General features: G+C 44.4%; 1 protein-coding gene across 1 annotated transcript in view; it reads left to right on the plus strand.

Moving 5' to 3' along the window:
- The window catches only part of Abcc4 (ATP-binding cassette, sub-family C (CFTR/MRP), member 4), a 183,047-nt gene that overhangs the window by 34,345 nt on the left and 135,373 nt on the right, over nucleotides 1-13,329 (plus strand). The window contains exons 4-7 of the mRNA XM_013023011.1: nucleotides 4,178-4,267; nucleotides 5,953-6,116; nucleotides 7,280-7,405; nucleotides 10,262-10,511. Coding sequence (XP_012878465.1) covers nucleotides 4,178-4,267; nucleotides 5,953-6,116; nucleotides 7,280-7,405; nucleotides 10,262-10,511 — 630 coding nt within the window. The remainder of the gene's footprint in view (nucleotides 1-4,177; nucleotides 4,268-5,952; nucleotides 6,117-7,279; nucleotides 7,406-10,261; nucleotides 10,512-13,329) is intronic.

A 13,329-nucleotide genomic window follows, 5' to 3' on the forward strand; every position in this document is an offset into this window, starting at 1 on the left:
TCCTTTCCTTTCCTTTCCTTTCCTTTCCTTTCCTTTCCTTTCCTTTCCTTTCCTTTCCTTTCCTTTCCTTTCCTTTCCTTTCCTTTCCTTTCTCCTCAATTTCTTTTGTCTACCAGATCTTGGGGACTGAATTCAGGGCTTGGATGCTATCCCTGAACATTTTGCTCAAGGCTAGCATCCTACCAATTGGAGTCGCAGCTCCACTTCTGGCTTTTTGATAGTTAATTGGAGAGAAGAGTCTCAGGAACCTTCCTGCTTGAGCTGGCTTTGAACCTGGATCCCCATATCTCAGCCTCCTGAGTAGCTAGGATTACAGGCAAGAGCCACCAGCACTTGGCTCATTTAAATTTTTAATTGTGTTTTTTAGTAATATCTCTGTTTCTATTTTAATGTAGCCTTAGAATTTAAAATAGCTGTTTTTAGCTTATTGTCTTAGTATTTCTATTAGTGCAGTCTTTCTATTTACTTTTTGGTGGTAGCATGCAATAGTAAAATTCTATTACTTGTCTCTAAACTTGGTGTGAAGAGACGGTATTTTGTTAGGTTTTTAAGAATCTGCACATGTCTTCATGGCCACATTTTTTTTTTTTTTGGTGGAGTCCTTGTGTCAAAATATATCCAGACTTGTCTTCTGTCGCTGGCAGCTCTGTCATTGGTCACCTTTTTCCCTATTCCCCAAGATAGATTGTTTTTCTCAGGCTGTTTTCAAGACTACCTTTTTTTTTTTTGGGTGGTGGTAGCCAGTTACTCTTTACTGCTGAGCCACAGCTCCGGACCTGTTTTTTGCTGGTTACTTTTGAGATAGGGTCTTGCTCCCTGCTCACATGTGTGCCTCCCACTCTCCACCTGTTAGGCAAGGAGTCTCATGAACTTTTCTGCCCAGGCTGACTAGGAGCTGTCCTATGTCCATGATCAATCCACTGTCAGGTAGGATTACAGGTGTGAGCCACCAACTCCCAGCAAGACTTTCTCTTTAATTTTTGGTTTCCCACAATTTTATCATGATGTACCCTGTCCAGCACAGATCATTTGCTTTTTAATCCTTCTTGATTGTTAGGTATGTAAATTAACATTTCTACCACATTTAGGGGAATTACAGTCATTCTATGTGTGTGTGTGTGTCTGTCTGTCTCTGTGTATCTGCCTCTCTCTTTCTGTATTCATTTGTGTGTGTACTGGAGACCAAATTCTGGGCCATGTACACTTGTGTATGCTTAGGCAAGTACCATACCCTTGGTTCTCCAGACTTTATTTCTGATATATTTTCTTCCCACCATGTTCCTTCTTTCTCTTTCAGAATCTAATCTATGTGTACCATTCATTGATTTATATTCTCCCATACAAGTCTCATGCTTTCTTCTTTTTATATATTGTTATTGTAGAGTTATACAGAGGGGTTACTGAATGAGGTAATGAGTAATGAGTATAATTCTTTTTCAACCATGTCTCCCCTTCCCTTGTTCTCTTTCATGCTTTCTTCTTGTTCTTCAGCCTTGGTCCCCTCCACCTTCTTTTTGTTCTTCACATCCTAACTTACAGAAATAAGGATTTGTGGCTCTGGGAATGGATCATTGGAAACAATCTGTTATTGATGTAACTGGTGAATTTTTCATTTCAGATATTATACTGATCAATTGCAGTATTTGTTTCTATTGACTTTTCCCCCTTCGATTATGGGTTGAGTGGTACCTTATAGGAAGTCTGGATTAAAGGGGGTGGAGTTTCGTTTCTGAGATTGATATTATTAGAATTAGTTTTTGAGTTTTTTTGGTCAGTCGTGGGGCTTGAACTATGGACTTGGGCACTGTCCCTGTGTTCTTCAGCTCAAGGCGAGTGTTCTACTGCTTGAGCCACAGCGCCACTTCCGATTTTCTAGTGGTTTATTGGAGATAAGAGTCTTACGGACTTTCCTGCCCAGGCTGGCATTGAACTGGGATCCTCAGATCTTGGCCTCCTGAGTAGCTAGGATTACAGGTGTGAGCTACTGGTGCAAGGCTTATCAGAATTAGTTTGTCTCTCTCTCTCAATCATATGGCAGTTCTTTCCATTTTGAGCTTAGTCCAAAGGCTGGCTCTAATTCTTGAATGAGATCTTCACGACTCCTACATGACTTTCCTGGTGTCCCAATTGAAAGCCTGAAATCCTTATAATGACCCCTCTTCCATAGTTAAGTAGAATGCTGGTGTCCCACGTCCCCCACCCCCTACCCCCGATCCCCAGGCCACCAGGATCTTCCTGTGACCTCATGGAGACTTGCCCTGAGCATGGACAGTGACTCCATTCGTCAAGCACATTTCACAAATCCCCACAGCATTTCCTTTGGCCTCTCCTCTGCTGCTCTGGTCTGCAGATTCCCATTGCTTCTACTATGTGGAGCAGCCATCCATGTCTTCTGCTCAGGGGAATGAGTTCTGCTCGGGCAGAAAAAGCCTTCAGGCCAAGCAGCAAGCTCGGTTCTTCATTGCCTGCGGTCAGTGCCTGAGGACAGCTGCTTCCTGTGCTGTGTCCGGGTTTGACAGTTGCACCAGAGAGGGCGGCATCAATTATTCTGTCTGTTCTCTTGTGGTTAGGAACAGAAGTCTGGGACTTCGTCTTCCTCATTAACAATATTAAAAGCACTTTACCAGTTTATGTTTCTGATCCTATCTGGACTACAACTGATTTTTCTATCAACACAACCTTAATTTCTGTGGTCACTTCAAAGGGTTTTTCGTTAACATCTCTTAGTTCTGCTGTAAACCCACGTGTCTGAGCTTCCTGAGTCTGGCCTTTTATCCACCACAACACTGACTCCCTGTTGATTGGCTGCCCTGTGAGCCACTGGGATGTCGTCTTTTGTAGACTGTAGATTGCCATCAGTGCCACGCTGCTCTTAACTCACGACAGTGCGCATAACTCAAGTTGGGTTCTGAGGCTTACCTTCTCTCTCTTTTTGTCTCTTATATTTCTACCCATCTTCCTTCCCTCCCTCCTTACCCCTCTCTGATCAGTTACAAGATGAAAGCTTGAGGTGTGTTGTTGGGCCTTGTTTTAACTATTGAAATGAGATATGGGGTCTCTTCTCCTTTGGAACTTGCAGTGCAAATATGTGTAAAGCCAATGGGACATACACATGGATCTTGAATCACTGGTGTTGTGTCTGTATGTCCCATTGGCTTTACACATATTTTCTCATAGCTTCTAATGACTCCGGCATAGTAAGTCGTTTCTCTTCTAAGTTGCAGCCCATATACATACACGCTCCATCTTCTTATTTATTTGGTGATGGATTTGCTTATGTCTCTTGACCTCATGACAGTCTTATGTTATCTGTTGCTTGGACTCTATGGCCCAGCCTCTCATTCTTCTTCCTTCCAGGATTCTTCTGGCCAATCATTCCCATAGTTTAACTTTTCTATAGTTGAGTTTCTAACTCATGCTAAACAAAACATAAAACATCCATTTACAGATCCTACTAGCTTCAGGTCACTAGCTGCTTCCTAATCTTCCTTACCAGCCAGTTGTTGGATCCTCTTTGCTCGGTTGTCTCCACATTTCCCTTCTTGGTGCTTCCTGGGACTGTACCTTCCAGCCACAGTACCCTTCCTTTCTCTGAACCATGCAAGGCCCCTCCTTCCTATGGGGAGAAAGACACAGGCCTCCCCAGGTTTCCAGGCTGCTGGACTACTTAGCTTCTTCACACTGAATTATGGCTCTATGTGCTCATGTCTGGCCCTGTTTCTGCAAATAGAAGGCTGTATGTGACTCTCCTATGTTATCATAGGACCTCTTGTGTCCTCCACTTGGTTGTAACTATTTGTCATCTCTCTCCCATTAGGACCCTTTGGGGCTCATTTTCATTTATAGAATGTTTGAATGGCTTTTCAGAGAATTAATGATTGCCTCTAGATGTATAATTCCAGTCCTATAGCTGTATTCCTTTGGCTACCTGCCTGATCATTACTGACTCAGCCCAACTTACTTTGGGTCCTTTGGTATGAACTGACATCCTTTTGTACATGGCCTTACTCACAGTCAGTAAAAAATAAGGTGGAGACTTTTCTTCTTTTCTTCCCAGTGCTGATTCTCGGAGCTGCTGACCTGAGTCTCTTCAGCCTTTCTAAGAAGATGTGGGCTTTGCTATGTGATGTTATGCATTCCAGTCTGCATGCAGTTCTCATTTCTCCTTTTCTTTCAGGCACTGCGTCTTAGTAACCTGGCTATGGGGAAGACAACCACTGGCCAGATCGTCAACCTGCTGTCCAACGATGTGAACAAATTTGATCACGTAGGTTGCTCCCTAGTGGTCCCTTTTTAGCATATTTCCACCCCTCCCCCCACTTTTTTTTTAATAGATAAGGATTCTGTTTTTTCAATCTGTATTTACTTAAAAACAAACAAACCCAAAAACTTCCAATGGTTGTTAGGGGGATTATAATTTAACATGGCCATTTGTGTACAATGTACTACCTTGGTCAGAATCGCCCTTACCATTCTCTCCACTCTAATTCCTTCCCCCACTGGTCACACCAAGTTTTCCATTTCCTTTTTCCCATATGTACATGAAGTATTATGACTATTTATCCACTATTACCTTTTTCATTGATTTTTATTTGAGGACATAGGCCAGCCATTGCACTTCGGTGTGCAGTTGTAGATGTAGTAATTCCATGGTTATTCTGTAGCTTTGATATTTAGTTTTTCTGATGTTATGTAGAATATCAGAACTGTCCTCTACTGCTTCTTCCTAACTTAGCATGTGTGGTGGTGGAGTCTTGGCTAATTGTCTTATTATTATTATTTTTTTCTTTCTTTCCTTTGGTAGTACTGAGGATTGAATTTAGGACTGGTAGGTGCTAAGTTTGTAGGCAGGTGCTCTGCCACTTTGAGCCATTCCTTGAGCTCTTTTTTGTGATTGTTTTCCTATTAGGGTCTCCCTTTTTTTCCCCAGGCTTGGTTGGACCATCGTCCACCAATTTATGCTTCCTGAATGATAACAGGCATGTGACACCAGGCCCAGCTTTTTATTGGTTGAGATGGGGTCTTCATCTTAGCCTTCCAAAGAACTAGGATTATGGATATGTTTTAACACCTGACTATCCTTTTCTAAAGAGTAAACTTCTAACACGTAAAGGTTGTTTTTTTTTCCCTCAATACTGTGCCTAACATAGAGAAACCCTTTGATTAAACAATGCTAACTGGTGGTTACTAGTTAGAAATAAAACGTTTTCCTAATGTACTATGCTGTTAAATTTTTTTTTTTTTTTTGCGAGGGGGCTTGTGTTTGAACTCAGGACCTGGACACTGTCTCTTACCTCTTTGTTCAAGGCTGGCATTCTACTACTTAACTTAGAGGTCCACTTCTGGCTTTTTGGTGGCTGATTGAAGATAAGAGTATCACAGACTTTCCTACCCAGGTTGACTTCAAACTGCAATGTTCATCATCTCAGCCTCCTGAGATGCTAGGATTACAGGTGTGAGCCACCAGCGCACTACCTCCCTATTTGATACTTTGATGTATCCACTGCTGGTTGGATCTGCATTGCACCAGGACCACTTTTTCAATTACTCATTTGAATACAAACTAAGGTCCCTACTCAGTGTCACATACTTAGCTGTAGAGCACCCAAAGGCTGTGGTAAGCATTGTAGTAGAGCTTTCCCTAAGGTTCTGGGGGCTCCTGGTGAACCAGGGCTCAGTTTTGAGGCAGAGAACATTCTGAGAAGTGCTGGACTCATCTGTGAGACAGAGGTCTCTGCCAGCACTGGCTGTGGGTCCTGGCATGCAGAGTCAAAGCCGCCCTTTTGCTGTGCCAGGGCTGTGGTGTAGACGCTTGCATTTCTGCTTTAGCAGATCAAAACCACTCTGACCCTTTCTGTTGACTTCTCATCTGTTCTGTTGAAGCCGTTCTCTTTGCTCCTCCTAGTTTTATTTCTACATACTCACAAGAATGCGTCGTCCTTTTCTTTGAAGGTGACAATCTTCTTACACTTCCTCTGGGCTGGCCCGCTACAGGCCATCGCGGTGACCGCCCTGCTGTGGATGGAGATAGGAATATCGTGTCTCGCTGGGATGGCGGTTCTGATTGTTCTTTTGCCTTTGCAAAGCTGCATTGGGAAGTTGTTTTCATCTCTGAGGTAAGAGAAAGGCTGGCGTGACAAAAAAAAAAAATCCAACAAAAAAACCCATGGCCAATATATTTGCTTAAGCCAATTCTCTGTCTGATGCTTTGGTTCAGAGAGACAAGAAATGCCTTTTATTATCTCTTCTTTGCATGTACTACAGGCTTTTCAGGCTTAGCCATTGGAGCTCTGGTCGTGAGCTAAAAGCCAGTCTTAGAGGGGAAAGGTGAAGAATTTGCTGGCTGCTGTCAGCTTCATTTTCAGGCACCTGTGGTCTTAGTCAGCAGAGTGTCTGTAAGCAGAAGTTACCTTGGTAGAGTTATTGACACACATGTTAAATATTAATAAAATCAGATATTTTAGAGGCTTAATTCTAACTATATCGGCTTTTCCTGTGCTTGTGATGGGATTGTTTCATGCATGTATACACTTGTGTGTTCCTTTTAATTCAGTGTTTCCAGTAAATTCTAAGTTCCCCAAGGGCAGGGGTCAGTCCATCAGGCACTGCTGGCTCATTCCTGTACTCCTAGCTACTCAAGAGGCGGAGATCTGAGGATCACAGTTCAAAACCAGCCCCAACAGGAAAGTCCATAAGATTCTTATCTCCAATTAGCCATCAAAAAGCTTTAAGTAGAACTGTGGCTCAAGTGGATAGAGCTGTAGCTTTGAACAAAAAAAAGCACAGGGACAGCACCCAGGCCCTGAGTTCAAGCTCCAAAACAACGACAACAACAAATTCCTTACCCAGTGCTCCGGGATGCTGCTGCTACAACCCTTTCTGTTCTGTCCTGTAGCATGGCGTCCCTGTTCTACCATGGCTGTGGCTGTACCAGCTGCTTCACAGTCATACTTAGGTGCCCTGCTGCCTCCTCCCGTGTCCCCCCCCTCCCCCCAGCTGCCGAAGAGGATGGACAGATTGTGTCTGACTCATTACCATCCTTTCCTCTGCCAGACTTGGCAAGTGCTCCCAAGTGTTTATGGAGTTGGGCTGTTGTGTTGACTTCCTGACTGCAAGTATTCATTTTCCACTGGTGGTGTGAGGAAGGCCATCTGGGCATCTGGGCGTTGTCCTGGCTCCTGAGCTTTAGGGACTCATTAGACAGTAGGTCTCTTGCTGTGCCTGAGGCCCTAAGGAAAGCAAGGCTGCTGTGGCTCATCTATCACATGTATCCCCTCAGGAGCAAAACTGCTGCTTTCACGGACACGAGGATCAGGACCATGAATGAAGTTATAACTGGCATAAAGATAATAAAAATGTATGCTTGGGAGAAGTCATTTGCTGATCTCATTACCCATTTGAGAAGGTAGGTTTTTGTGTTGGTCATATTTTATGCTTTATTCTGTCCTGTTTTTACTGAATAGGAGTTGTTAAGTCTGGCCAGGGGCCTGGGGCCTATAATCCTAGCTGCTCAGGAGGTTGAGATCTGAGGATCACAGTTCAGAACCAGCCTGGACAAACAAATTTGAGATACTCTTACCTCCTACCTCCAGTTTACCAGCAAAAAACCAGAGGTGTAGCCAGGCACCGATGGCTCATGCCTGTAATCCTAGGTACTCAGGAGGCTGAGATCTGAGGATTGTGGTTTGAAGCCAGCTGGGGCAGGAAAGTCTGTGAAACTCTATCTCCAATAAAAAAAAAAGCTGGAAGTGGTGCTGTGGTTCAAGTGGTAGAGCACTAACCTTGAGCAAAAAGCTTGGGGACAGAGCCCAGGATGAGTTCAAGCCCCAGGACTAGCCAAAGAAAAACAAACAAAAAACCAAAAAAAAAAAAAAAAACCAAGAAAGCTGGGTGCTGGTGGTTCATGCCTGTAAACCTAGCTACTCAGGAGGTTGAGATCTGAGGATCATGGTTCAAAGCTAGCCTAAGCAGGAAAGTTGGTGAGACTCTTTATCTCTAATAAATCACTAGAAAACCAGAAGTGGTGCTGTGGCTGAAGTGGTAGAGCTCTTGCCTTGAGCTGAAGAGCTGAGGGAGCACCCAAACCCTACGACCAACAACTGCCCCCCCAAAAAAAATAAAGAACAAAAAGAAGTAGAGGTGTAGCTCAAGTGGTAGAGTGTTGGCCTTGTTCAAAAAAATTTAAGGACGAGCGCAAGGCCCCAAGTTCAAGCCCCAGTGTACACACACACACACACACACACACATACACACACACACACACACACACACACACTCCACGGAGCCTGATTATGTCTTCCCATGAGGATCAGCTTAAATATGACCCATCCCACCCCTGCTTGTTGCAGTGTGGTTACATACAGTGGCAGAGGGACGCTTTTAAACTTGGGCTTCCATTTAAAAAAAAAATAATTTTTTCTGGTCCTGGGGCTTGAACTCAGGGCATGGGCACTGTCCCTCAGCTGCTTCTGCTCAAGGCTAATGCTCTATCATTTAAGCCACAGTGCCACTTGCAGCCTTTTCTAAGTAGTTTATTGGAAATGAGAGTCTCATGGACTTCCCTGATTGGGCTGGCTTTGAATTATGATCCTCAGCTCTCACCCTCCTCAGTTAGATAGATTAAGGTGTGAGTCGCCTGGCACTGGGCTTCCTTTTTTTTTTTTTTTGGTCCAGTTGTGGGGCCTGAACTCTGGGCCTGGGCGTTGTCCCTCAGCTCTTCAGCTCAAGGCTAGTGCTCTACCACTTGAGCCACAGCGCCACTTCCGGCTTTTTTCTTTTTGCTTATGTGGTGCTGAGGAATCGAACCCAGGGCCTCATGCATGCAAGGCAAGCGCTCTACCACTGAGCCACCTTCCCAGCTCCATGGGCTTCCATTTTTAAAGCCACAAGTATTATACAAAAATGATACAGAATGATGCAAAAATGAAGTCCCACATGTTTATAAATACCCCAAATCCACCGTCAGCAATGGTTTCAAGATGTAAAAAGTTGGGCTGGGAAGGTGGTAGAGCCCTTGCCTTGCATGTATGAGGCCCTGAGTTCAATTCTTCAGCACCACATAAGCAGAAAAAGCCAGTGGCTCAAGTTGGTAGAGTGCTAGCCTTGAGCTGAAGAGCTGAGGGCCAGCGCCCAGGCCCAAAGTTCCAGCCCCAGAGTTCCCGACAAAAAAATTAAAGAAAAAAGAAAAATGTAAAACTGTAAGAATTTATGTTAATATAGACAAGTGGGAAGAGTTGAGAGATTGGGTGTGTTTATTACTAGCAATTATGGAGATACAATTTGTTTTACCTTGCAATATTTGATTCTGTTTTCTTTTTCTTTTCTTTGTGCTAATACTAGGGCTTGAATTCAGTGCCTGGACACTGTGCTTTAGGTGCCTTTTTCCCCCCCTCCAGCTGGCTCTTTATTACTTGTGCCATAGTTCCACTTCACTTCTAACTTTTTGCTAGTTAGTTGGAGATGAGAGTCTCACAGACTTTCCTGCCCAGGCTGGCTTCAAACCATCATCCTTAGATCTCAGCCTCCTGAGTAGCTAGGATTATAGGCCTGAGCCACTGGGGCCCAGCCAGTTGGCTAGTTTTCATACTTCAGTCTTTCCTGGTCACCTGTCATTTTTGTAACCTCTGCAGGTGTGTCTGTTCAAACATGTTTCTTCCTTCTCTTTTGGCTTCCACCGACATGAAGCCCTTGAACACCACTATTTCCCATCAACCACCTCTTCCTCATACCTCCTGAGGCTTTCTGCCAGCTACTCCTGTCTGTGATTTTGGGGTCTCAAAATTTCAGGTTTCTCTTTTCCTGTCCTGACCCTCTCCCCTCTCCCTCCTCCCTCCTTCTCTCTCCTTCTCTTCTTCCCTTTCCTTCTTCTCTCTCCTCTTCCTTTTCCTCCCCTCTTGTGAGTCCTAAGCTCCTGGAGGAGGTGGGCTGTGCCTCATTTATCCTTTGTGATCAGGGAGGGGTCTGGCCCAAGACTTTATTGGTGATGCCTATTGAATGACCCTGTTTCTGTGCTGTTCAATCACAGTCAGAGTGGCCAGAAGGTTGTGGTATGCCTTAAGCATCTTGGATTAGATGAGTCAAGGGTGGCTATTAAGTGTTTTATGAAATGTGTCCCAGAACCCATACTCACAAAGACTTCAGTAATGTCCCAGGCAGTTTATCTTAGTGGCTGTCTCTTACCTAACCTGGGGCCTAGCATAGGACCTACATGACTTTGATGTTCACTCTTCTATGGGAACCTGTATTCTACTCTCTTTTCCAGGAAGGAAATTTCTAAGGTTTTGAGAAGTTCCTACCTCAGAGGGATGAATTTGGCATCGTTTTTCGTTGCAAACAAAATCATCCTGTTCATGACCTTCACCACCTACGTCCTGCTGGGCAATGCCATCACAGCCAGCCGGGTGTTTGTGGCAATGACATTGTATGGGGCTGTGCGATTGACAGTCACCCTCTTCTTCCCCTCAGCCATTGAGAGAGCGTCAGAGGCAATCGTCAGCATTCAAAGAATCGAGGTTTGGTGGCAAATAAAGTTTTAAAGTTGTAGGTAGCCCTTAAGTAAAATGATGCCTTCGTTTACGTAGCGTCATGTGTTCCCATTTGGGAAGCTGTAACCTGCTGAATACCAAAATGTGCAGTCCAAAATGTTGTATGTGTGTTCCTGTTTTGTGTAGAGTATGCTAACAGTAGCCAAGAATTGTTGATCATTTATGAGTACAATATAAACAGCCTTTGATGTATGAATGATGACTACAGGGAGTGAGGGAAGTGTCTAAGATCAGGAAAAAAAACAAAAACAACAGACAAATTGCATTTCTAAGGCAGTGACCAGGAAGTGACTGGAATCCCCAGTCGAGTGAGATTTGTCTTTGGGGTGGAAAGAAAGAATTTGTTGATGGTCCTTGCTCCTTGAGCAGTAGGAACAATGTCCTGAACTTCACTGCCTATATCCCAGTTGAAAACTGGGGGAGTCAGAAAATAAAGTTGACAACCCTTAAGCACAGCAAGCATTCCTCCCTCTGTTAGGTATTAAGGAACTTGTTACAGTCTCTTCCAGTGCCTTATGGAATGCTCTAGATGTCACACCCTTAGTGTCCATGTTTTGAGAAATAATAAGAGCCATCCTAGGCCCCTGGCCTCCCTGTTGTAGGGAATATATCTACTTTAAGTCATTTTCTCTGTGCTTAAGAACTCAGTAGTCCTTGCTCGGTCATGTGACTAGGTGAAGGATCAAGCTGGAATTCATGTCTCCAGGCTCAGGAGTATAATTCCACTTAGGATAAAGACTGCCATTTTGTTTCTCCCTTCATAGATGTTTTGCTAGTTACATGATGGCTTTTGTCTTTAGGTTCCTCACTTTGTTTTCTTCCATCTTCTTTGACTTTTCTGATCCTCAAGAACTTATCTGTAATAGTCCTCTTCCTAGTCCAGTCTGTGAGTATCCACCATTCCTTTACTTGCCTTCCCTACATCATTAGGAACAGATGATTCATATAGCTACCATATAGGCCTGGCCTGTGACATTTACTCAAATGTTTGTGCACCGATAACTGTGCTGAAATAAAGCTTAATTGGCTCTGTGAGAGGGCCTCGGCATAAACTGGAGCATCTCGGCTTTGGAAAAATCAACTTTGTTTCCTTCTTGGCTCACAGTTTCAAAGGTTCAGGTTTGCTCCCTGATCGTTTGGCATGTGACTGGGGCTCACAGTGGCTCCTGGCTGGACATGACTTATGCTGGTAGCAGTGGTCATCCTCATCTTAATGTTTTGAGTGGGACAGAAGTGAACTATGTCTGAGGCTTCTGAGGACTTTGAGAGAGATGAATAGGATAGAGTTTTCCTATACAGAGAAGAAAGTGTTCATTTCAGGCTGTGTGTGTGTGTGTGTGTGTGTGTGTGTGTGTGCGCGCGCGCGCATGTGTGTGTGCGCTGCTACATGGGCCTTGAACTCAGGGCCAGGGCACTGTCCATTAAGTTCCTTTGCTCAAGGATGGCACTGTACCACTTGAGTCACACCTCCTCTACTTCCAGTTCTTTACTAGTTAATTGGAAATTAAAATCTCAAGATTTGTCTGCCCAGGCTGGCTGTTGAACCTCCTTCATCAACTCTGTCTTCTGAGTAGCTAGGATTATAGACATGAACCACTGGTGCCCACCTCATTTTCAGTTTTTACTAGACTTTTAGAAAATAGAATACTGTGGTTTAGATAAAAGGTGTCTCCTAAAAGCCTTGAGTGTTGAAAGCTTAGTCCCCAGCTAGTGGGTCCAGATATTGAAAGGGAATTGCATGATGAGGGTCCTGGCCTAATCAGTGACTTGACCCACTGATGGACTTCTGCTTTGTTAGCATTTCTGGGAGATGGTGGATACTTTCTGAGAGGGGACCTGGTTGGAGGAAGTGGGTCACTGGGGCCTTTCCTGGGCCCCTGCACCACTCTTACTGCTTTCTGGCTTCTAAGAGGTGACCAGCCTTCTCTGCCACACCCACCCTCCCAGGATGCTTGGCCTCACCTCAGACCTAGGGTCATGGAGCAGGCTGGCCATGACCGGAAGCTTCTGCACATAGGAGCCCAAATAGTTCACTCCGTCATTGAAGTGACTGACACTGTAGACTATCACCATCAGATAAATGCTGGGTAAGAATTCTAAGGACTGGAAGAAATGACCATTTCTAGAGTAACTTGTTCAAAGGTTGCTGGCCCTTTCTCACACATATTCACGTACTTCAGTCACTTCCTGCATTATATTAGATTAGCCTGTGGGCTCTAGAATGCCTGCTAAAGATCCTGGGCACGGGTAGATTACTTGTCACTCCTGCACAACTTCTTGGAAGGTTCTCTGTGGGTGTGTTGGGCCTGCAGAAAGCAGGCGCACACTGGAGGGCATTAAGCAATAGAAACTCATTCTCGGTTCTGGAACTTGGAATGTGAAATCCAGTTGTCAGCAGGGCCTCATTCCTTTGAGAGAATGAGCCTCAGGGGAGGATCCTCCCTGCTCTGTCCAGCCTCCAGCCGCTGTCACAGTTGTCCCTTGGCCTGCAGCTCAACATTGCAGTCTTTGTCTCCATCTTCCTACCTGTGTCTGTCCCTGTCTCATCTCTTTTTACAAAGAAGCCAGTCGTGTTAGATTAGGACCCACTGTACTCCAATATGACATCATCTTAATTACAATTGCAACCTGTTTTAAAGTTAAATACACCTAAGAAGGTATAGGGGTTCATCTTTATGGGGGTGGGGGTGTGGTGGGGGAAGGGATGTGTAGTCTGTTTGTACTTCCACAGCGGAACACAACAGACTGGGTAATTTCTTTTTTTTTTTAAATTTAATTTAATTTT

This window comes from Dipodomys ordii, unplaced genomic scaffold (assembly GCF_000151885.1).
Source record: "Dipodomys ordii isolate 6190 unplaced genomic scaffold, Dord_2.0 Scaffold65, whole genome shotgun sequence".
Taxonomy (NCBI): domain Eukaryota; kingdom Metazoa; phylum Chordata; class Mammalia; order Rodentia; family Heteromyidae; genus Dipodomys; species Dipodomys ordii.